The sequence below is a fragment of the Protopterus annectens genome, chromosome 3.part1 (genome assembly GCF_019279795.1).
Source record: "Protopterus annectens isolate FY-2018-M chromosome 3.part1, PAN1.0, whole genome shotgun sequence".
NCBI classification, from domain to species: Eukaryota; Metazoa; Chordata; order Ceratodontiformes; family Protopteridae; genus Protopterus; species Protopterus annectens.
The window spans coordinates 50966876-50992549 of NC_056732.1; the positions used below are offsets into that span (position 1 = coordinate 50966876).

At 41.7% G+C, this 25674-nt stretch overlaps 1 protein-coding gene across 4 annotated transcripts in view; it reads right to left on the minus strand.

Annotated features, from left to right (window-relative positions):
• Positions 1–25674, minus strand: part of RAD54B (RAD54 homolog B) — a 1676581-nt gene that overhangs the window by 620206 nt on the left and 1030701 nt on the right. For all 4 annotated transcript variants that reach the window (XM_044066559.1, XM_044066560.1, XM_044066556.1 and 1 more), the window contains exon 5: positions 18785–19072. In XM_044066559.1, coding sequence (XP_043922494.1) covers positions 18785–19072 — 288 coding nt within the window. The remainder of the gene's footprint in view (positions 1–18784; positions 19073–25674) is intronic.

Consider the following 25674-nt stretch of genomic DNA (forward strand, 5'->3'; position numbering starts at 1 on the left):
TCGGAGCTGGGAGGACTCCCATTTGTATCAGCATCATGAGGAATTTCCACACCATCCTGTCCACATCTGCTTCTGAAAGAATCCTGGAGGAACAGAGACAAGGCAGTAGAAGGGGATCTAGAATGCATTCTGGGTAACTCCTCAAGAAATGGACAGGGGAGCCTGGAAGAAATAGGCTCCAAAGACAATGGAGTAGTACAGATCTGAGGAGATCTAGCAGTCCTAAGAGTCAGGTCCTATAATGACAGACCCATCTTTTTTTAAGACCATGGCTGGTGACACTGTGGAAGGAGCAGAGGGGAAGCTGAAGGGCAGTGAGGAGACCTTTTTCAAGTCTCCCTGTACTTGGATTGAGAATCATCTTTTGGTTTGTCAGGCTTCTTATGGGTTTGAGCCCCAGCAGCTGAAGAAGATGACTTTGAAGGAAGAAGACCCCTCAGAATTAACTTGTTCTTGTAATCAATAAGGGCCAAACAGTTGAATCCAGCACAGATATCACAGTCAGTGTCTAAGTGTGCAGGGCCCAAACAGGATACAGAATGTGGGATCTTATACCCACAGGAAACGCATTTTTTATAACCCAAAGGTTTTTCCGACATCTTGAAAAGACAAACTACTAATCAAGGAAATAAAAAAGTGACAATGACAAGTATATATACTTATTGTTACTTGTTTAGAAATAGTGACAATGACAAGTATATATACTTATTGTTACTTGTTTAGAAATAAAGTGACAATGACAAGTATATATACTTATTGTTACTTGTTTAGAAATAAAGTGACAATGACAAGTATATATACTTATTGTTACTTGTTTAGAAATAAAGTGACAATGACAAGTATATATACTTATTGTTACTTGTTTAGAAATAAAGTGACAATAACAAGTATATATACTCGTTTAGAAATAAAGTATATATACTTATTGTTACTTGTTTAGAAATAAAGTGACAATGACAAGTATATATACTTATTGTTACTTGTTTAGAAATAAAGTGACAATAACAAGTATATATACTTGTTTAGAAATAAAGTGACAATGACAAGTATATATACTTATTGTTACTTATTTAGAAATACAGTGACAATAACAAGTATATATACTTATTGCTACTTGTTTAGAAATAAAAAGTGACAATAACACGTATATATACTTATTACTTGTTTAGAAATAAAGTGACAATGACAAAGTATATATACTTATTGTTACTTCTTTAGAAAAAGTGACAATGACAAAGTATATATACTTATTGTTACATGTTTAGAAATAAAAAAGTGACAATGACAAAGTATATATACTTATTATTACATGTTTAGAAATAAAAAAGTGACAATGACAAAGTATATATACTTGTTTAGAAATAAAGTGACAATGACAAGTATATATACTTGTTTAGAAATAAAGTGACAATGACAATTTTATATACTTATTGTTACTTGTTTAGAAAGAAAGTGACAATAACAAGTATATATACTTATTGTTACTTGTTTGGAAATAAAAAAAGTGACAATAACAAGTATATATACTTAGTTATTTGTTTAGAAATAAAGTAACAATGACAAGTATATATACTTATTGTTACTTGTTTAGAAATAAAGTAACAATGACAAGTATATATACTTATTGTTACTTGTTTAGAAATAAAGTGACAATGACAAAGTATATATACTTATTACTTGTTTAGAAATAAAGTGACAATGACAAAGTATATATACTTATTGTTACTTGTTTAGAAATAAAAAAGTGACAATGACAAAGAATATATACTTAGTTACTTGTTTAGAAATAAAGTGACAATGACAAATATATATACTTATTGTTACTTGTTTAGAAATAAAGTGACAATCACAAGTATATATACTTATTGTTACTTGTTTAGAAATAAAGTGACAATAACAAGTATATATACTTACTGTTACTTGTTTGGAAATAAAAAAGTGACAATAACAAGTATATATACTTAGTTACTTGTTTAGAAATAAAGTGACAATGACAAGTATATATACGTGTTTAGAAATAAAGTGGCAATGACATGTATATATACATATTGTTAGTTGTTTACTTCTTTGATGACTCCTGACTGCAGATGAGGATGCAGTGCGTTTTATATACTATAATAAAGAGAAAACGTAGGAAAAACTACCAATGATGGTAGGTAAGAGTACTCAAAGAGTACAAAAAAGGTAGTGGTAAAAGAAGACCTAAAACAGATGGAAATAAGGAGAAGCTATTACTATAACATAGGAGAAAGGAAAGAAAACCGTTAGAAAATATATTATATAAACCATCTAAACTCACATAAACCACTAGGAAAAAGTAGCAAAAATGCACTAAATGCTCACGGGTTCACAATGCACATCTGTTCATAATGGCAGAAATGAGATCTGAGGGATGTTAGGTTGGTGGGGCCTTACCGGTAAAGGAAGAAGTTCAAGAGTTCTAGGATCCTACGCTGTGGAAGAAGTGGCAGAGTCTGATGAGAGTTTTGGATCTGAACCCATCAGTTGTGGAATGAATGAAAATGACATCATCAGATACACATTTCATTTAGAATGAAAAATCACATGATGAATCACATGACATTTTTACACACAAGATGTACGTAAATGTATATACAATTATTTACACTCAGACTTAACCACTTATTTCATTTAAAAAACTTTTATAATTAACTACTGCATTCAATCCAGGGAAAACATGGGCCATTCAACAATTGTAATCCAAATCTTCATCTCTATCCCCATTAAAATCCAATGAAACATGATCTATATCATAAAATACAATACTTGGTTTCATAGCTACCTCTCCAACAGACAGCAGTCCACCAAATGGAAGAACAAACTATCCCCCCTTTTACCCATCTCTGTAGGAGTACTTCAAGACTCCTTTCTCGGACCCCTCCTTTTTATCATATTCACCAATGAACTCAGTTCTTCCACCCAACTAGCCATTATCATACAATAATCTGCTCTGTACCCAAGAACTACAAAAAAATCTCTACAAGATGTGGAAAAAGTACAGTTTTGTACCTACCATAAATGTAGATGTTCGAAGATCCACATTGCTGCAGTCCTTACACTTGGGTAGTCCGCTGTCCTCGGTCAGCCCGAATATCAAAGTATAAGGCTGACGTCGGTCAGGGCGCAATTGACTGACGTCAGAACGTCAGGGTACAAATGCATGACCGGCCATATCCTCAGTCTTTTCTTGCCCCAGATGTCAGAAGACCCTAAAAATAAAGGTCAAAACCAAAAGACAGCAAACAACCAACCAACCACCCTTGCACTAACTATATGTACAATATATACAATATACACAAAATGTACAACCCAACCCACACAACCACCTCTAACCACAGAGGGAAGGAGGGAGGGTAAATTGGACTGCAGCAATGTGGATCTTGAACATCTACATTTATGGTAGGTACAAAACTGTACTATGTTCTTCATCTCACATTGCTGCAGTCCTTACACTTGGGTAGAATCCCAAAGCAGAGGTAAGGGAGGATGGCTAACTACAAGGAAGCAGGAGCTGCCAAAATGCCCTGCAAAACAGCAGTGGCAAAACCAGCCCTGGACTTAGAGTAAAGTGGCAGGTGATAATGCTTAGAGAAAGTATGCACAGAACTCCAAGTAGCTGCCTCCAAAATATCCTTGGTTGCCACTCCCTCAAAAAGCTGTTGAAGTGGCAGTAGCCCTAGTGGAATGAGGCCTAATCCCAGCTGGAATCACCTTGCCATGATGGGAATAACAGAAAGCAATGCAAAACCCAATCCACTTAGAAATAGTCTGTTTTGAGACAGGCTTGCCCTGAGAACTCAAAGCAAAAGAAACAAACAACTGCTGAGACTGCCTGAAACCTTTAGTTCTGTCCAAATAATAACGCAACTGCCTGTGGACATCTAAAGTGTGCAAAATCTTTTCCCCTTTATTTTGGGATTTGCATAAAAAGTAGGCAAATGAATAGTTTGGTTTAAAGCCACACTAGAAACCACCTTAGGCATAAAGGAAGGATTAGTACGTAATGATACCCTATCCTTATGGAAAATCAAGAAAGGCTCAACCGCCATAAGGGCCTGTAATTCAGAAACCCTTCTTGCAGAGGTAATGGCCAACAAAGAAGCAGTCTTCCATGATAAATATTTCAACTCAGCAGTAGCTGCAGGCTCAAAAGGTTGTAGAGTGAGTTTCTCCAACACAAAATTGAGATCCCAAGCAGGAGTAGGAGCTCTTTGTGGGGTTCTTATATTCTTTGCCCTCTAAGAAATTGCTTGAACAAAGGATGAGAAAACAATGGTGGGTTGCAATCATAGTGAGCTGAAATTGCTGCAGCATGAACTTTAATAGAAGAGAAAGACAAACCTTTGTCTAGTAACTCAGTAAGATATTGAAGAGCCACACACAAATTAGGCTCAGAAACATCAAAATCTTGTGCTGCACTCCAAAACAAAAATCTCTTCCATTTGTCTGCGTACACTTTCCTTGTACTAGGCCTCCTAGCTTCCAAAATAACATTCAAAACTTGCTGAGGAAGTGGAGGCCCACTATGGTTCAAAACAGAATATGCCAGGCTGTTAGGTGCAGAGAGTGAAGCTTGACATTTAGCAAATGGCTGTCCTCCTGCGACAACAGGTGTGGAATCGAAGGCAAAAGCCATGGAGGCTTCCGTACCAGACTTAACAATGGGTACCAGTGTTGTTGAGGCCAATCCGGAGCTATTAAAATCATCCTTGGCTTGTCCTGTCTGACCTTTAGAAGTACCTAGGAGGGAGGAGAGGCAGAGGTGGAAAGGCATACACATGAAGATTGCTCCAATTGAAAGAAAGAGCATCCACCTTCCAAGCTGTGGGATGAAACCTTTTTGTGCAAAACCTTGGCAGCTGATGGTTCAGTGGAGAAGCGAACAGATCTATGTCTGGAGTTCCCCAGGACACTGTCAATTTCTGAAATACATGAGGATCCAATTTCCACTCGTGGGGATCCATAATTCGTCTGCTCAACACATCTGCTAGGGAGTTCTGTGCTCCTGGCAGAAACCTTGCCTGAAGATTGAGCTGTAAACTGAGAGCAGTCTCCCACAAAATCATTGCTTGCCTGCATAGAGGATAAGAATGTGTTCCCCCTTGCTTGTTGATGTACCACATGACAGTTGTGTTGTCTGTTAGAATCAACACCTGCCCTGGAAGAAGTAACTCCTTGAAAGCAATTAATGCCAACTGGACTGCTAACATCTCCTTCATGTTGATATGTAGATGTTGTAGTCTGACAGGCCACTTGTTTTGTATCCACTTTCAATTTAGATGAGCTCCCAAGCTTTGTCTGAGGCATTTGTCGTTAAAATGTGACTCGGCTCTGAGCGGGACACAGTGACTCCCTTGTTTAGGTGACATTCCTGAGCCCACCACAAAAATTCCTTTTGAATGCAAGGTATTATTTGAATGACAGTGTCCAGATTCTGGCAGTGCTGTGTCCATACATTTTTGAGATACCATTGTAGCTTCCTCATATGCAGTTTGGCATTGGGAAGCACCAGAATACAAGATGCCATGAACCCTAAGGCTTGAAGGACTGTCCTTGCAGTCAGCCCGGACTGATGAGATAGTTGATGGAAGTAAAGGGATAGACTCTTTTGTTTGTCCGGGGTTAAAAAGGCCATCTGGGATGCTGTATTCAGTCTCACACCCAGAAAGCACATGTCTTGAGAGGGTACTAGACTGGACTTTATTTCGTTCACAGAATACCCTAGGCATCTTAGCACTGCTATCACATATTCCAAATGATGAAGAAGCTCTTCTCTTCCTTGAGCCAGAATTAGACAGTCGTCCAAATAAGGATAGATCTGTATTCCTTTTAGTCTGAACAAAGCTATCACTGGAGCCAGAACTTTCGTGAACACTCTGGCCGCAGTAGATAAGCCAAAGGGCAATGCAGAGAACTGATAGTGAGAAGTCCCAGCTCGAAGACGCAGATACTTTCTGCAACTTAGTCTGATAGGAACATGAAGGTAAGCCTCCTTGAGATCCAAAGTTACCATCCAATGATCTTTGCCCAGCAGAGGTAAAAGCTGCTGCAACGTCAACATTTTGAACTTGGGAATGTCCAGATAAGTGTTGAGGATAGATAAATCCAAAATTGGTCTCCACGTGTTCCCCTTCTTTGGTACTAGGAACAGGCGAGAATAAAATCCTAGGCCCACTTCTGGCAGAGGGACCGGCTGTATGGCCCTAGTCGGAACAACAGAGAAACCTGTTTGTGAGCCTCGATTCTTTGTTGAGGAGGAACGTCTGGCATGCCTTGGAAAGGAGGCAAGGTATGGAAATAAAACCTGTAGCCGTGGTGTATGATATCCAATACCCATCTGTCCTGGGTAATTAAACTCCAATTTTCTTTGAAAAGTGCCAACCTTCCCCAAAGGTGCTGCCAGGCGAGCAGGCTCTGGCAGCTGAAAAGGTAGGTCATTGGGTCTGCTTACGAAAGGACTGACCCCTGCCCTCACCCGAAGCCTGTGCAGGAGAACTCCCTGTTCTAGGCCTGAAAGAGCCCTGAGCTCTGCCCTTACCACGTCTAGATCTACCCCTAGACTGTGAACCATAAGAAGGATACGTCCACCCTTTAGTAGGCCAATTTCTACTAAACTTTGGAGGCTGGACCTGCAAAAAATCTTTAACAGTCTGCATAGACTTAGCCTTGTCTTCCATTTTCTTTAAAACTGTCTCAACAGGAGGACCAAACAACACGTCAGATTGTAAAGGAGCATCTAAAATCCTTGTTTTAACATGTTTAGACAAATTCTGATCCCTCAGCCAGGCGTGCCTGCGAAGAACTGACCCAGTGGCAGCCATCCTAGACGAGGCCTGTACAGCATCAAAAAGTACAGTTTTGTACCTACCATAAATGTAGATGTTCGAGGATCCACATTGCTGCAGTCCTTACTATTGGGTAGTCCGCTGTCCCAGTCGGCCCGAATACCAGAGTATATGGCTGACGTCGGTCAGGCGCATTAGACTGACGTCAGTACGTCAGGGTACTAATGCGCATAACCGACGTCATATCCTCAGTCTTTTCTTGCCCCAGATGTCAGAAGACCCTAGAAAGACAAGGCCCAAAATACCTGCACCAAAATTATGTACAATATATACAAAAATATATATATAAAAATATCAACAGATAACCTCACCTACACAACCACCCCTAAACACAGAGGGAAGGAGGGAGGAAATTGGACTGAAGCAATGTGGATCCTCGAACATCTACATTTATGGTAGGTACAAAACTGTACTATGTTCTTCGTTCCACATTGCTGCAGTCCTTACTATTGGGTAGAATCCCAAAGCAGAGGTAAGGGAGGCTGGCAAATCATAAAGAAGTAGGAGCTGACAACATGCCCTGCAAAACAGCTGTGGCAAAACCAGCCCTAGACTTAGAGTAGATAGGAAGATGATAATGCTTAGAGAAAGTATGCACTGAACTCCAAGTAGCTGCCTCCAAAATATCTTTAGTTGCCACCCCCCTTAGAAATGCTGTTGAAGTGGCAGTAGCCCTAGTGGAATGAGGCCTAATCCCAGCTGGAATCTCCTTGCCATGATGGGAATAACAAAATGCAATGCAAAACCCAATCCACCTAGAAATAGTTTGTTTTGACACAGGCTTGCCCTGTGAACTCAAAGCAAAAGAAACAAACAACTGCTGAGACTGCCTAAAATCCTTAGTCCTGCTCAAATAATAGCAATTGCCTGTGTACATCTAAAGTGTGCAAAATCTTTTCCCCTTTATTTTGGGGGTCTGCATAAAACGTAGGCAAATGAATAGTTTGGTTTAAAGCCACACTAGAAACCACCTTAGGCATAAAGGAAGGATTAGTGCGTAATGATACCCTATCCTTATGGAAAATCAAAAAGGGCTCTACTGCCATAAGGGCCTGCAACTCAGACACCCTTCTTGCAGAAGTAATAGCCAAAAGAAAAGCAGTCTTCCATGACAAGTATTTCAATTCAGCAGTAGCCGCAGGCTCAAAAGGTTGTAGAGTAAGTTTTTCCAACACAAAATTGAGATCCCAAGCAGGAGTAGGAGCTCTCGTGGGGGTCTTATATTCTTTGCCCTCTAAGACACTGCTTGAACAAAGGATGCGAAAACAAAGGTGGGTCACAATCATAGTGAGCTGAAATTGCTGCAGCATGAATCTTAATGGAAGAGAAGGACAAACCTTTGTCCAATAACTCAGTAAGATATTGAAGAGCCACACTCAAATTAGGCTCAGAAACCTCCAAATTCTTTGCTGTACTCCAAAATAAAAATCTCTTCCATTTTTCTGTACACTTTCCTTGTACTAGGTCTTCTAGCTTCCATAATCACATTTAAAACTTGTTGAGGAAGTTGAGACCTGCTGTGTTTCAACACAGAATATGCCAGGCTGTTAGATGGAGAGTGAAGCTTGACATTGAGCAGATGACCGTCCTTCTGAGATAACAGATGAGGAATCAAAGGTAAAGGCCATGGAGGCTTCCTTACCAGACTCCTTAGTAGTGGGTACCAGTGTTGCCGAGGCCAATCTGGAGCTATCAAAATCATCCTTGGCTTGTCTTGTCTGACTTTTAACAGCACCTTTGGAAGAAGAGGCAGAGGTGGAAAGGCATACACATGAAGATTTTTCCAACTGAAAGACAGAGCATCCACTTTCCAAGCTGTGCGATGAAACCCTTTGTGCAAAACTTTGGCAGCTGGTGGTTTAGTGGAGAAGCGAACAGATCTATGTCTGGAGTTCCCCATGACACTGTCAATTTCTGAAATACATGAAGATCCAGTTTCCACTCTGGGGGATCCATGATTTGTCTGCTTAACACATCTGCTAAGGAGTTCTGTGCTCCTGGCAGAAACCTTGCCTGAAGAGTTAGTTGCAAGCTAGCAGTCTCCCATAAAATCATTGCTTGCCTGCATAGAGGATAAGAATGTGTTCCCCCTTGCTTGTTGATGTACCACATGACAGTTGTGTTGTCTGTCAGAATCAACACCTGCCCTGGAAGAAGTAACTCCTTGAAAGCCATTAATGCAAACTGGACTGCTAACATCTCCTTCATGTTGATATGTAGATGCTGTAGTCTGGCAGGCCACTTGTCTTGTATCCACTTTCCATTTAGATGAGCTCCCAAGCAATGTCGAGGCATCTGTCGTTAAAATCTGACTCCTCTGGCGGGTCACAGAGAGTCCCTTGTTTAGGTGACATTCCTGAGCCCACCACAAAATTCTTTTTGAAGGCAAGGTATTATTTGAATGACAGTGTCCAAATCCTGGCAGTGCTGTGTCCATACATTTTTGAGATACCATTGTAGCTTCCTCATATGCAGTTTGGCATTGGGAAGCACCAGAATACAAGATGCCATGAACCCTAATGCTTGAAGGACTGTCCTTGCAGTCAGCACGGACTGATGAGATAGTTGACGGAAGTAAAGTGATAGACTCTTTTGTTTGTCCGGGGTTAAAAAGGCCATCTGGGCTGCTGTATTCAGTCTCACACCCAGAAAGCACATGTCTTGAGAGGGTACTAGACTGGACTTTATTTCGTTCACAGAATACCCTAGGCATCTTAGCACTGCTATAACATATTACAGATGCTATAGAAGGTCTTCCTTTTCTTGAGCCAGAATCAGGCAGTCGTCCAAGTAAGGATAGATTTGAATTCCTTGTAGCCTGAAGTAAGCTATCACTGGAGCCAGAACCTTTGTGAATACTCTGGGCAGTAGATAAGCCAAAGGGCAATGCAGAGAACTGATAATGAGAATTTCCAGCTCGAAACCGCAGATACTTCCTGCAACTTAGCCTTATAGGCACATGAAGGTAAGCTTCCTTGAGATCTAAAGTTACCATCCAGTGATCTTTGCCCAGCAGAGGTAAAAGCTGTTGTAACGTCAACATCTTGAACTTGGGAATGTCCAGATAAGTGTTGAGGAGAGATAAATCCAAAATTGGTCTCCACGTGTTCCCCTTCTTTGGTACTAGGAACAGGCGAGAATAAAATCCTAGGCCCCTTTCTGATACAGGGACTGGCTGAATGGCCCCTATCTGGAGTAACTGAGAAATTTGCTTGTGAGCCTCTTTTCTTTGTGGAGGAGGAACGTCTGGCATGCCTTTGAAAGGGGGCAATGTATGGGAATAAAACCTGTAACCGTGGTGAATGATATCCAACACCCATCTGTCTTGAGTAATTAAATCCCAATTTTCTTTGAAAAGAGACAGTCTTCCTCCCAAAGGAGCTGCCAGGCGAGAATCTACTGGCAGCTGAAAAGGCAGGGCATTGGGTCTGTTTACGAAAGGACTGACGCCTGCCCTCACCAGAAGTCTGAGCAGGAGAACTCCTGTTCTAGGCCTAAAAGAACCTTGAGCCCTGCCCCTACCACGTCTAGACCTACCCCTAGACTGGGAATCATAAGCAGGATATGTCCACCCCTTAGCAGGCCAATTTCTACTAAACTTGGAGGCTGCACCTGCAAAAAATCTTTAACAGTTTGCATAGACTTAGCTTTGTCCTCCATTTTCTTCAAAACTGCTTCCACAGGCGAACCAAACAACACATCAGACTGTAAAGGAGCATCCAAAATCCTTGTCTTAACATGCTCAGCTAAATTCTGATCCCTCAACCAGGCATGCCTCGAAGAACAGAACTAGTGGCAGCCACCCTCGAGGAGGCCTGTACAGCATCGAAACCACATTGCAAAGAATGCTTACCCACTTGTTCAGACACATGAACCAAATCCAGCAACTCTTTACACTCAATACCTTCCAAAGCATCCACCTTAGATTTCAATTGTGAAAGGAGATAATTTTGATATTTTAGCATGTGAAACTGACAATTCAACGCTCTCATGGCTAGAGTGGAAGAAGTATACACTTTCTTTCCCCACCTATCCAAAGCCCTTGCCTCTTTATCAGTGGGAACAGGATTTTTAACCACAGAGGCCTTAACACCTTTAGGCCCCTGAGAAACAGTTTCTGGGTCCGCCCTAGGACTCTTAAACAAATACTTATGAGCTTCGGGCACCCTATAGTACCTATCAGGTTTAACAGGAGCAGGAGGCAAAGAATCAGGGTTCAGGGAAGCCTCTGCAAAAACATCTTCCACCACATTCAACACAGGAGGTATAGCTAAGGGCCTATGCTGGGGTAAAAACAAGAATTCCCTAAGCCTTTTCCTGGAATCAGAGTAATCCTGGCCTTCCCATTTAAAGTGCTCCCTCATGGAATGCAGAGTCTCTGAAAATGAGAAATCCTCAGGAGGAGAAGCTGTAGGAGTGGAATCATCCACATCAGAATCAGAATAAGGAGGATACTCCTGCAAATCTTCCGCAGAAGACTCAGAAGCCTCTGAACACTGTTCAAAACTATCAAACTCCTGATCCACCCTAGGCCTCTTATCAGGAGGGGGCATAGAACCTCTAATCATAGTAATCAAATCTTCTGCCATTTTAAGCATATGTTTCTTAGGTACAGAACCGCAAATGCTAGGAGAAGCCCCCCCTGAAGCTGAACATGGCCTACCTCTCAAAGAAGTTTTGGCAACAGAAGGAGAGGCTCTAACTACCTTGGGAAGAGAGGGAAGAACAGTTACCTGAGAAGCCCCCTCAGCCTGGCCTACCTCCTGAGAAGGCACATCCTGTAACAGTAAAGTTTCTGCCTGAGACTCCATAGAAACTCCTGGCAAAACCTCCGGCTCCACTGAGCCTTCTAAAGAACCGGCGTCCGGGACTGCGGTTCATCAACCCTGGGCTTCGCTGTTTTGTCCTTGCGCTTCTTGGGCCAGGGAGCATCCGGCGGCATTTTATAATTACAACGCTTCCCAAACACTAACCTGGCACAGTCTAACCTCCTCTTAATAGTGCGTTTGTTAAACCTAGCACAAGAGCGGCATCCAACAACGTCGTGCTCAGGCCCTAAACAAGGTATACACAAGGTATGGTAATCCCTATGAGGTATCTGTTTCCCACAAGAAATACAGTTATTCACTTTTTCTGACATCCGGTTAAATACTGAGGCAAGAAAAACCAAAATGTTCTAGCGGGTACTTAGCCAACTCTGATTCGGTCTGAAACTCCGGTTTGAAATATCTCAAACGCCAACCTGCACTCGCAAAACTGCTTCTGCATCGGACCATCGGCAAAAGACTGAGGATATGGCGTCGGTCATGCGCATTAGTACCCTGGCGTACTGGCGTCAGTCTAATGCGCCCTGACCGGCGTCAGCTATACTCTGGTATTCGGCCGACTGGGACAGCGGACTACCCAATAGTAAGGACTGCAGCAATGTGGAACGAAGAACATCCACATTGCAAAGAATGCTTACCCACCTGTTCAGAAACATGTACTAAATCTTGCAACTCCTTACAATCAATACCTACTGCCAGAGCATCAACCTTAAATTTCAATTGTGAAAGGAGATAATTTTGGTATTTCAACATGTGAAACTGGCAATTCAGAGCCCTCATAGCAAGAGTGGAAGAAGTATAGACTTTCTTGCCCCATCTATCCAAGGCCCTAGCCTCCTTGTCTGCAGGAACCGGATTCTTAACAACAGAAGCCTTAACACCTTTAGGCCCATGGCTAACAGTTTCTGGGTCTGCCCTAGGACTCTTAAAAAGATACTTATGAGCTTCACGCACCCTGTAATACCTATCCGGCTTAACAGGAGCAGGAGGCAAAGAATCAGGATTAAGAGAAGCTTCCATAAAACATCTTCCACTACATCCAAAACAGGAGGTATAGCCAAAGGCCTATGCTGGGGTAACAACAGAAATTCCTAAGCCTTTTTCTGAAATCAGAGAAGTCCTGACCTTCCCACTTAAAATGCTCCCTCATGGAATGAAGAGTTTCTGAAAAGAAAAATCCTCAGGAGGAGTAGCAGAAGGAGTAGAATCATCCACATCAGAATCAGAATAAGGAGAGTACTCCTGCAAGTCTTCAGCCAAGACTCCAAACATCTGAAGCCTGCTCAAAACCCCCAGCTCAGGCTCCACCCTGGGCCTCTTATCAGGAGGGGGCATAGAACCCCTGATCAAAGTAATCAAATCTTCTGCCATTTTAAGCATATGCTTCTTGGGCACAGTACCTGAAGAGCTAGGGGTAACACTAACTGAAGCTAAACCGGCCTGCCCTGGGGAAGCCTTTGAAACAGAAGGAGAAGGCCTAGCCACCTTAGGAAGGGAGGGAGTAGTAACATGAGAAGCCCCCTCAGCCTGACTAGTCTCCTGAGAGGCCACATCTTGTAATAACAAGGTCTCCCCCTGGGAACACAAAGAAACCTCCGGTGGAGCCACCGCTCCACCGACACCTCTAAAGAACCGTCTGGTACAGGCGGTTCTTCTAACCTAAACTTAACTGCCTTGTCCTTGCGCTTCTTTGAAGAAGCGGGCGTGAGCATCCGGCGGCATTTTATAGTTACACCGCTTCCCAAAGACTAACCTCGCACAATCCAACCTTCTCTTTATAGTGCGTTTATTAAATCTAGCACAAGAGCAACAGCCAACAACGTCGTGCTCAGGCCCTAAGCAAGGAATACACAAAGTATGATAATCTTTATGCGGTATCTGTTTCCCTCAAAATGCAATTATTAACTTTTTCTGACATCCGTAAATGACTGAGGCAAGAAAAAAGTAAAATATTCCCCAACGGGTACTTAGCCAACTTTGAACTCGGTCTGAAACTTCAAATCGAAAAATCTCAGAACGCCAACCGCACTGCAACACTGCTTCTGCATCGGACCATGCGGCAAAAAAGACTGAGGATATGACGCCGGTCATGCACATTTGTACCCTGACGTTCTGACGTCAGTCAAATGCGCCCTGACCGACGTCAGCCTTATACTTTGATATTCGGGCCGACCGAGGACAGCGGACTAGCCAAGTGTAAGGACTGCAGCAATGTGAGATGAAGAACATCTACCTCACCAACCATCAACTAATTTTTAACCCAAATAAAACTAAGCTCATGGTCTTCTGCAATAAAAAAAAATAACCAAACCTCCCTCAACATCTCCTCCTCCAGTGGTACTAAAATTGAACCAGTTGAACAAACTAAACTCCTAGGAGTAATATTAAATGAAAACAACTTCATATACTGTACATTTAGTTGCATAAACTATAAACGTTGATTTACATGCAAAATAACGAGGAGACCCATAAATTCTGTCACTACCTGCACAATAAAAATTCAAGCTTTCTGAAATTCATCTACACACAGAACAGCCAAAGCATTTAAAAGTTCCCACCTTGCCACGTAAAAAAATTACAAAAGGCCCCAAACTACCAATCAACACAGAGAGAAAGTGATTGTACATCAAGGTGCTTGTGGGTTGCCAAGCTACTTATTCTATTATGGAAGGCAATGCCTTAGCTCTTTACAAGGATTGGTCTTTAACATTACCAACAGAATGTTTTGTCAGATTTGATAAGTCTAGCACACGTTTGAAAGTGTGATCTTTCTTTGGCAGTAGAAAAAATCTTAAATGCAAACCTGTCCCATCTTTTTGGCTTGCACCACAATGTACTACCCTTTTGTTTTAGAGTTATGTCATTAAATGCAAGCTATACCTAAGCAGTCTGTGGAACTGATGACAAAAAAGCAGACTCCTGAAATTTGACAAAACAGATTCTGAAATGGTGTGCAGAATCAAACTTTCAAATGCAATAATCTTCCACACACAGAAATAAACAAATACATTAAATAAATAAATGAAAACTGCTGCCCAAGGATATGGGTTGGTAAAGGGTTAAAAGTACATTTAGACTGTGATCATCACCAGAATCTTTTCTCTATGATACTTGGCAGACCAAGATGCAGCAGATGAGGATGCAGCCTATTTTCCTTTGTATGATTTTGTATCTACCCATCTGCTTTCTATATATGTATCCGTTACTGGCTTAGAAGTTTACTGAATATTGTGGGTTGAGGGAGTGAAAGAGCTGCTTCAATACAGTTCTTGTTTTACCTTTCTTCCATAGTTCCTCCAACATCTCATCTGCTGGTAACACCTGTGGCATACAGAGATAAAACCTTGAATGTGGCCAAGGTGAACAGAGTTTGATTAGCAGCTTGGAAGCTTGACAAAGCTGGGTAAGGAGGATAGGTGGGATGGAGTACACTGCAAACAGCCACAATCCCTTGAGGAGGCAACACTGTAGTGCATCCTGTGGTCAGGCTTTTGTCTCACCAAGCAGCTGTCTGGTGGTATCCTTCATCAACGAGTCTACAGAAATAGAGTGAAGGGGCTATGGGCCCCTTGCCATGATGCAGGTAGTTCTTTCTCCTGTCCAGGAGTTGGAGACTGGGTAACACCCTCATTGTTGAGATGATGGAGAAGGCACAAACAAACCCCATAACTACCTGTATGATGGCTCATCCAAATGCATCTCACTATGGTATGAGGGAACAAATGGGTATAGTCTAACTGCGAGAGGGAACAAATGGGTACAGTCTGATTGGGGGAAGGAACAAACGAGTCTGACTGGAGGAGGGAACCAACGGGTAGAGTCTGACTGGAGGAGGGAACCAACGGGTAGTGTCTGACTGGAGGGGGGAACAAATATGTACAGTCTGATTGGGGTAGGGAACAAATGTGTACAGTCTAATTTGGGGAGGGAACAAACGGGTACAGTCTGATTGGGGGAGGGAACAAATGTGTACAGTCTAATTTGGGGAGGGAACAAACGGGTACAGTCTGATTGGGGGAACAAACGGGTACAGTCTGATTGTGGGAGGGAACAAATGTGTACAGTCTGATTGGGGGAGGCATATTGATTGGCATGGCATGGGGTCAAAAACGCACCAGAAAAAAATGTCTGTTGGATTTCCAAATAGATCCTCAATGGTCAATGATGGATTTAGCCACTAGGACTTTTCACATCTTCCAACCATACCTTTACCTTCAACTGCACACTTGATCATAGAGCCAAACAGCAGACGTAAATCAAGGCACGTCATATAAAGCATCACAGGCACACACATGATCATAGAGCCAAACAGCAGACGTAAATCAAGGCACGTCATATAAAGCATCACAGGCACACACATGATCATAGAGCCAAACAGCAGACGTAAATCAAGGCACGTCATATAAAGCATCACAGGCACACACATGATCATAGAGCCAAACAGCAGACGTAAATCAAGGCACATCATATAAAGCATCACAGACACACTTCAAGATGTGACCCCTCATCTTATCCAGGACTGATGCTAACTCTTCGACTTATCTTTAGTTTCCCCAGCTGACAAAGGATGGAAATGTTCTTGTAACTAGTTAAAGACAGCTCTAGCAGGAAATCATATGAGATAAACAGATCATAGCCTTTATGGACAGGTTAAGTGTTGGCGAAAACTTCCTTGTCATGCCTGACTACAATTTCTGATTAATTATCAAAAGTGAAAAATGCTCATGACAGAACCTTTCTTTGTTACGAGCCTGAGGATGAAAAGACTGTTCGATAATCTGCTTTTAAGTTTCCATGCACATTGCCTGTTTTCATGATTAGCCAAGTAAAGCATGTCTGCTGTTAACAGTGTAGGTTTTGAGTATCAGAGTGCTAAGAGTTAGACGCCAACACATTCTTAGATATGCACAGCAAAGGGAAAAATATAACTTGGCTTAATCATAAGCATCATTGGAAGATGCAACCTTTTTTGGGAAGGGAAGATCTCCAGGCGGCCATTAAAGAAATTCGCCCATGTAATTCAGTCTCCTCAAATGCAATGTCTTTGTGGAGAAACCCGATGGTTGTAAAAATATACCACTATGGTCTAAATCCAATTCTAGAACAGATTATATTTGCCAGATTCAGAATTTTTTCTTCAGAAGACAAGGGGAGGGGAACTTTTTTCCTTTGCTCTACCTTACCATCAATGGTATGAATACGTTTTCGTTTCCATTACAGTGCAAGACCTGCAATGGTCTTACAAAGGTTCCAGCATGGATTGTGGTGAAATTACAAAGTTCTGTATTGCTCATAGTAAAAACAGTGGGAAAACCAGGCTGTGGAGTGTACAGGTGCTATTATCTTCACCAGTAAAGCCCCAGGGATTTGTTTTGGAGTCTCCACAATGGCATACTTAGTTAGTAATTTTCCAATTCAAGGACTTTAGTTTTTGAACCTGTAATATAGCTTTATGGAGTTCTTTTCACTAGGGCAAAAATCAGTGGATCTGTAATATAATCTTAAGAACTTCTGTAAGTGATAAGAAAGTGTCAATGTAAGCTTTATTTCATACAGTGCCCTTGATACATGTAGGTGACTTCTTGTACAGCTTACTGACCATCTTTTGAATCCGCACTGCGGAAGGTATATAGAAGGAGCTGCTGTTTTTTCTAAAGAGCTGTTAGACGGCTTTCTAATTTCTCAAATTCTGCCTTCTCTTCAGCTTGTTTTCAAGATACTTTTTCCTCTGTTTTCTCCACTTTCCCATTCTATGACTTTTAAAAGACTACTTAGCTTAAGGGGAAATTGTTTATCTTACATTCTCTCTAATTTTTTTAAACATTTTCTGTTACCACTTCACCCTAGTAGCACTATTAAAGTTTTATACAAAGCTCCTAAGATTCCACAGCATGATCAACTCAGACAGAACAGACACTGTTGAAATCCTACAATTTGATTTTCCTGTCAATGGCACATTTTTACTGATTTAGAAGGTGAAGACATGTCCTCCTGAAAACAGCAATCTTCCTAATAAAGATGCAATGAAAAAATACATGAAAACAATACACAAAACAGTTACAGAAGAGAGAGAAATGAAACTGAAGAATGTCCGACTATTGCCCTTGTGGAAAAAAAATACACAGTTGGGAGACAATGGCTTGTCAGCAGAAAGTAATAAAGATGGTGCATGTCAGTTTATCTTATATACGACACGGAGTGTTGATATATATGCTGTCATGAAAACAACATTGGTCTTCAGAGTCAAGAAGACCACTATGAAAAAAGTGTCTGGACCAATGCAATTCCGCTACTGAATAAACAGTTACTCTCCTTAAAGTAAGCTCTCTCCTGAAACAGAATAATCTTTAGACAACACAACAATCGTGTCCAGGCCACAAGCAAAAATTCAGCAACACAGAGATTCGAAATGCAAATTAAGTAGTTAAGACGCACATTGCACACAGGGAAAAAAAAACATTAAAAAGCAAGAGACAATGTACTTTATTTGGTTTTGTTTAATCTTGGCATTTGTATACAAGTAATTTTTACCTTAAAGATATTCGGCAGTCATCCTGCCACTATCAGGAAGAGTACACCTTCCTTGCAATGGTTACACTATTTAAAATACAAACTATAACACCCTCCCCATAAATCAACTTGTATCCCAACTCCACGAAATAGCTCGACTTTCTTCAGCTAATTAAATTACATTTTAACAACAAAACATAAGATAAAAAGATCACCACAAACCATGATTTTGAGGTAACACTGTTCAACATGTATGGTTTAGAAAGGATTGGTGACACTGACTGCAGATCTAGAGGTTCCTTGTACATGCTAAGATGAACCCCCTGAATTGCATTACAGAGTTAAACACACAGGAAAGGGTTTTACTCTGGACAGCTATAGCAATGAGTGTCAAACAAGGAGACTAACTGTGCCATGGTGATCCTTTCTTAATGGAAACATTCACATTTTTGTACTGCACTATAACATAATGGCTATCTGAATTCTGATTCTTAATACGGCACCAGATAAAACATTTTCTGCAGTAAAAGAAAAGAAGCAATAACTTTTAGTACAGTTTGCCAGAATATTCTAGATCCTTACCTGATGTTGTTGGATCATATAAAGGTTGGCAGTTCAAGACATCCTTTTTTATATGACTTGCTGAGTGTGATCTACAGGCATCCTTTACTGGATTAGAAAATGCTTTTACAGTCACCTGGGAGACCTTAGGACATGAAGCATGGGGGGTTGCTGTAACTGAATGAAAACACCGGCCACTGGTGAAGTCCTCTTCTGTGATTACCCCTGTAACTTCAATCTCTTTGCCACCGATCATCAATGTCTGACCTTCATCTAGGCTTTCCAATTCCTTGGACTTGTAGCCTGAGCCTACAATTAAAAACAAACATGGTTAACAGTGAAAAGTGCTCTATACCATAGCAAATGTAACAGGATGCAAATCCATGTATGAACTCTTGCTTTTTTTCCCAGAAAGGTGGATTAAAAATAATACTTCTGAACTGAAAAGGAGGTAAAATCTAATTTACTGCCAAGATGTAATGCATAGTCAAGTTATTGTACATTTTAATGTCCATATTTAAATGGGCAAGAAATTTGGATTAGAAGAGTAACTCTCCCAAAACATATCAACTAGCATCACAAAAAGCAAAAATAGATATCAGCAAAAAAAAAAAAAAAAAAAAACTAAATTATCGACCATTTTCTTGATAGATAAAGAATGAAGTCAGAACAAACTCAACTTCTTTGCTCAAGAATCAGGGACAAATGCAGAAATAATAAGGGACAAAAGTAAAAAAATTCAGGAGCAATTTTATTCCTTTGATTCACTTATAAAGGCAACATAACTTTGCCTAAGCTTGAATTTTGTGAAAAGTAAGTAGTATGAAAAACTGGCATTACTGACTGGCTGTAATCCTCAGTGACTTACCAGAAACATCAGCCATTTTACAAAAGACAGAGTAAAACTATGATGTAAAATCAAGGACATTTGAGCACTACAGATGTCATAGAGATATGGTCAACACACTGGGAGAGACAATGACAAGTTGTAAATAAGAAGAAAGTATTACTGATCTGGAACCTGAGTCTGTTATCTGCAGCTGCCAGCCTTAACAGTTAAGAACTAGGATATACTGCAATGCCTTCTGGGAATTTTTCAGGTAGCCACTAGCAGAGTTGACTATTCAGACCACAAAGCCTTCATACTTATTACTGACATATGTTGTACATCCTGAGGGGAGCCACCCAAAGACCACTACTCAACCTGCAGTCGTCTTCTTCTTTCGGCTTTTCCCAGTTAGGGGTCGCCACAGCGGATCATCTGTCCGCTCATGACTGGCAGTGGAGTTTTATGGTGTAGAGTTGCCAACCCGGCACCCAATCTTCCACAGAAGGCACACACACACTCACGCCTAGGGCCAGTTTAGAGTGTCCAATCCACCTACTGCATGTCTTTGGGATGTGGGAGGAAACCGGAGCACCCAGAGGAAACCCACGCGACCACAGGGTGGACATGCAGACTCCGCACAGAAGGCACCCCAGCTGAGAATCGAACCAGAGAACCTCTTGCTGTGAGGTGGCAACGCTAACCACTGCGGCCGCCCTATTCTACTACTCAACCTGCAGTATGATTCAATAAAAGAAGTTAACAGAATCAAACTGAATAATGTGAGCATTCCCAGCTTCAAAACAGCAAGATTAAGCACTAAATCTGTATCATGTATGGATGTTTTGCAAGGTTAGGCTTTGGGGGGTGGAAGGACTAGATGATACAGAACATGGGTCAAAAAAGAAAAAGCTACATGTGATCTTCGTAAGAAGTAATTGAGAAATTAGAAGGCAAAAAGTCAGAGTTTAGAATGCACAAAAACAAAAAAGCAGATGAGAGAAAGAAAGCACAAAGGTGAAAGTGGTGAAAACAACTTGAAGTAATGAAAATGGGTAAAGTACAGGTGTGCAAAGCACTTGCCATAAGAGCAAATCTACAAGGAGGGGTCAAATGCAACAGTAAATCATAAAACTAAGCAGTTAACCTACCATCTGTTTCTTTTTTTTCTAGCCAGTCAACGTTTTTGTCAGCTGTAGTCATATTGCCCATGAGGACTACAGCTGATATGGCACCAGTGTTTCAATGTAGCTGGGTTAGTGCAAAATGCACCCATATACAGCCAACAACTTGTCCATCACACAGAAATGGGTGAACATTACCTTTCAAAATACTAATTATAAAAAAACCTACCGTAAGTGTAAAAACAATCTGGTTAAAAAAAAAAAAAAGTTATGCACGTTGTTTCTGTGCAAATGTCATTCATGGAAGCTCTGTACCGAAAAACTTAAGATGTAGCCATGGCTCGGGTTGAATGAGCATGTAAAGGTTTTGGTAAGGTCATGCCTAATTTATTATAAACAAACAAAATGCAGTCAACCATTTGAAAAACATTATCTTGGTGACAGACTTTCCTAGTTTAATGTCAGAGAAAGAAACAAATGACTGATCTGACTTCCTGAAACTCTCAGTTCTGTGTAGGTAAAAACAAAGTTGTTTGTGGACATCTAATAAGTGGAGAATGTATTCACCTCTATTGCCAAAGTTAGGAAAGACAACTGGTTAAGTCAATAGAATGATTAATATTAGTTTCAGAGACTACCGCTGGAAGAAAGGAAGGACTGGTTCTTAAAATGATCCTGTCCTTGTGAAAAACCAAGTAAGGCGATTTGGATAACAAGACCTGAATCTTTGAAATTATCTTGGTGGAAGTAATGGCAACTAGAGAAATTGTTTTCTAAGAAATATACTTAAGATCACATTCTTCTGCAGGTTCAAGGGGGGGGGTTTGAGTAAGTTGTCGCAGTACCAAATGGAGAGCCCATGGAGGAGTCATATCTCTGAAAGGGGGTTTTAGAAGACTATCTCTCAAGAAGGTTTTGCATAGTCTATGTGAAGCCACAGGGACTCTGTCAAAACCCATATGGAAATTTGATATGGCTGCTAGTTGGACTCTGACTGTAGAGGAGCTGACCTCTTCCTTGAAGATCATTGTTAAGAATTCAAGAACAGCATGTAAAGGAGCCAAAAAAGGGTCTAAAATCAGATTGACAGGCCCAGTAAGAAAATCTTTTCCATTTACTGGAGTACAGCTTTCGAGTAGATGGTTTATGGGAAGATAAGAGGATGTGTCGGACTGGGAAAGACAGCATAGGTTGTCTGACTGTTAATGGAACTGGAGAAGCCAGACAGTCAGCCTGAGATTGGATGGGCCATGCCTATCGGGTGAGACAGGAGGTCTGGAACTGGATCCAGAATCCATGGCCGATGAATCAAGTAAGGTCAAAGGAAGGGGAACCAAACCTGTCGACGGGAGTAGGGTGCAATGAGGATTACTTTGTTCTTCAACATGGCAGCTTTCTGCAGAAATTTGGTAATCGGGAGAATTGGAGAAAAGGCATAAAGGAGACCAAGGGGTCAATTGTGAATGAGAGCATTCCTCTGTGACTCCCCCTGTGGGAGGATCAGGGTAAAGTAGTTGCTACATTTGTTGTTTATGATGGAAGAGGCAAAGAGAGCACAGCAAGTTTGGCCCCACTGTCGGAACATCATGTCCGTCACTTTTGGGTTGAGGGACCACTTGTGAGGCAGAAGAATGCGTCTACTCAACTTGTCTGCTAACACACTGGCTGCCCCTGGAATGTGCATTTCAACTAGAAAGTGGTTGGATGAGATCGACTACAGCCACACACTTAGTGCTTTTCAACACAAGGGGTAAGCTCTGGTTCCTCCCTGTTTGTTGATGGACCAGACCACTGACATATTGTCCATCTGGACTGCAATCGTTCCTAGGATAAAGTGCCTTGAACCACTGACATATTGTCCATCTGGACTGCAATCGTTCCTAGGATAAAGTGCCTTGAACAGTCTTTCCTGGGTAATGCCCCACCACCCCAGCAGTGAAGCATTTGTGGTCACTATGGCCTTGGATTGGGGAAGACTGAAAGGACAGCCTTGAAGAACCTAGTCTGACCGACTCCACCACTTGAGATGTCTCTTGCAGCTCTGGGTAATGCAAATTCTGGTTGACATGGGATGATGAAGAATTGACCACTGAGTGGCTAGCATCCATTGTACAATCCGCATGTGGAATCTGCCTAGAGCTAGAGTTATCGACACTGCCACAGATTGTAGAGCTTGAAGGACCAAGTGGGCAGAAATTTCGATACTGCAAATTATTTTCCTTACCTGTGATCTTAAAGTCTGAACTTTGGAAAGGGGCATCGAAGCAGTTATTGTCTTTGTGTTGAAATGTGATCCTATGAATTCCAAGTTTTGAGTTGGGTCTAATCGTAAAAATGTGTAGAGAACATGAGCTCTTGCCTGTATCGCTTGATGCCTGGTAGGGGTGGTAATGAGCCAGTCATTAAGAGACGGAATCCTTGCAGTCTGAAGTGAGCTCCTACTACTGCCATGCATTTGGTGAACACCCTGGGGCTGTGGTGAAATCAAAGGGCAAGACTCTGTATTGCTAATGACTGGCTCCCAGACAGAAGCACAGGTGCTTTCTGGACTGCCCGTTCATTTTCATGTGATATCCTGAAGGTCTACTGAGCACATCCAATCATCTCTTCCCAAAAACGGGAGTATGGACTAAACCATGACCATCCAAAATTTGGTTCTCCATACTGATTTGTTTAGGTTGGTGAGATCAAAAATTTGTCTCCAGTCCTCTGTTTTCTTTGGCACTACAAAGAGTCTTGAGAAAGTTCTGGATTCTATTTGGTCTGGTGGGACTTCCTGGAGGACTCTTGTGTAGTAGCTTATAAATTTGATGCGCTGCTTGCTCCCTATGACTGGGTGAAACATCGAGGAATCTTCATCATATTGGAGGTTATTGGGAAAATGGTATTATATAGCCTTTGGGTATAATCCTCTGCACCAAGGTATCTGTTGTTAATTCTAGCTAGGCTCTCTGATGCAGGGCTAATCGACCCCTGGTTCCCTCTAAAGGTGGACAATCAGACCTCCGTTCAGGACAGTTGAAAGGGCCTATCACAGAAGGAATCTCTGGACCTTCTGTTTTGCAGGCCTCCTCTGCTGAGAGGACAGTGTCTATCATTGGCATTCCCCTTTCTATCCCTAGGGGAACCTCCAACACGCGTGTCCTGGAAAAGGCCCTGGGACTTTCTGAACCACATTTTCCCAGTACCTCGTTGAATCCTGGAAAAGAATCATTGAGGAATGGAAAAATGTATGCCCACAACAGACAGGGGCTTTCTGTCCTTTTCACACCCAGTTAGAGTCTCTTTAACTTTGTGGCCAAATAATCACATACCGTTAAAGGGAGCCTTGGCAAACAACGCCTTGAAGGGCTCTGCAAAATCCCATAAGTGCATCACGGCATCCCCTCCTTATGGAAACACTAGAACCTGCTGCCCTTGAAGTTCCTTCAGCACTATTCGAGATCAACCTCATGGAAGTGTTTGAAAGTGATTGCAGGGTAGTGTACTGGGAAGCTGCAGAGGTCAGTACTTCCTCAAATTAATTCTGACAGGGTATCAGAGAGTTCCTTAATTATGTCTCTGTAGCCTGGTGAAATGTGCCAAATAATTTTGTGGCCTTAAGGCAAAGGTCACTGAGGCACAGACATGCTTCCCAAATCTGCCCAGGATCCGAAAATAATAACCCCTGAATCAAAGTGTCTCCCTTCTCCGAGGAACATGTCTCCAAAGCTGAAGTTAGAGCAGAGCTAACCCTTGCCGAGGATCTGAGATGCAGAGACTATTCCAAAAAACGTCAGAGTCGGCTGCAGCACCCCGGACCCGATAGAGTAGCTTTGACTCAGACAGCTCTCCAGATCCGATGGAGCCAAAGAACTCAAGGCAAGCCTTTGATCTGAGGGAACAGAAGTCCTCTGATCTGAGGCAGATGGACCCCAACACCTTAGATTCAAGGACTTTGAGACCGAGAGGGAAGTTGAAGGAGGAATATGCAAAGGAGGAGTTGGGGGCGGTCAGGTCTCCTGACCCAGAGGGGTAGGAGCTGATAGAAAGCCAGGCATACACTGTGCTAAGAGAATCCTCCTTAACAACTTCTCCATGTCTTCTTCAGTTACGCTCCTGGAAGAGCGAGTGGGCATAATAGAGAGAATCTAGGTCTCTCCAAAAATGGGAAGGGAACCCTTGAAGGGACTGGATCTATAGAAGAAGAATAACGATTCCTTGGTAATGGAATTTGTAAAGTCACATCAGAAGTGCTGCAATCTGAAATGTCTGTCTCAGACCTCTTAGGTTCTAAGGGGGGAGGCCAGTCCCAAATAGCCTAATTCAGCAGATCTTTGGATCCCAGCGGGAGGTCAGATCCAATAGTTTACTGTGTGCCTGTTTTGGATCTGAAAGGTCAGATGGATCTGAAGTCTCTGAATTGGAGTTCTTGGATCCAAATGCGATGACAGATCCAAGGATTTGACATGTCTCCTTTTCGGGTCCGAAGAGTCAATAAGATCAGGAGAAGGTCTCTTCTTCACTTTCTCCAAAATTCTAGAATAAGAGTAAAAAGTGTTAAGAGTTGGTGAAGCAGCCTTTTGTTTTTATTTATTTATTTTATATTTGTTAACCGGGATGGTCCGACTGGATGTATGTCCATTTTCAGTGAAGGCCTGGGGAGAAGAGCTCCAAGGTACATGTACACATTACAATTATTAGAACTATTAGTGAATGGCAATTACACACAGGTTACAGACAGAGCAATACAAATAATCACATGGCACTTGCGACTTACAAAGCATTGCGAGTATGTATATACAGGTAGTAACAACACATTACCTTCAGGAATAAAATACACTGAGTAGCATTATATATGGTTTACCCTTCATGATATGGAGAGGGGTGGCCAAAGAAAGGACATTTGTAGAAGAGAGGCATGTGAGAAGGACAGGGCACTAGTCAGGGTTGGTACAGGTACATATCCAGTGCGATTTGAG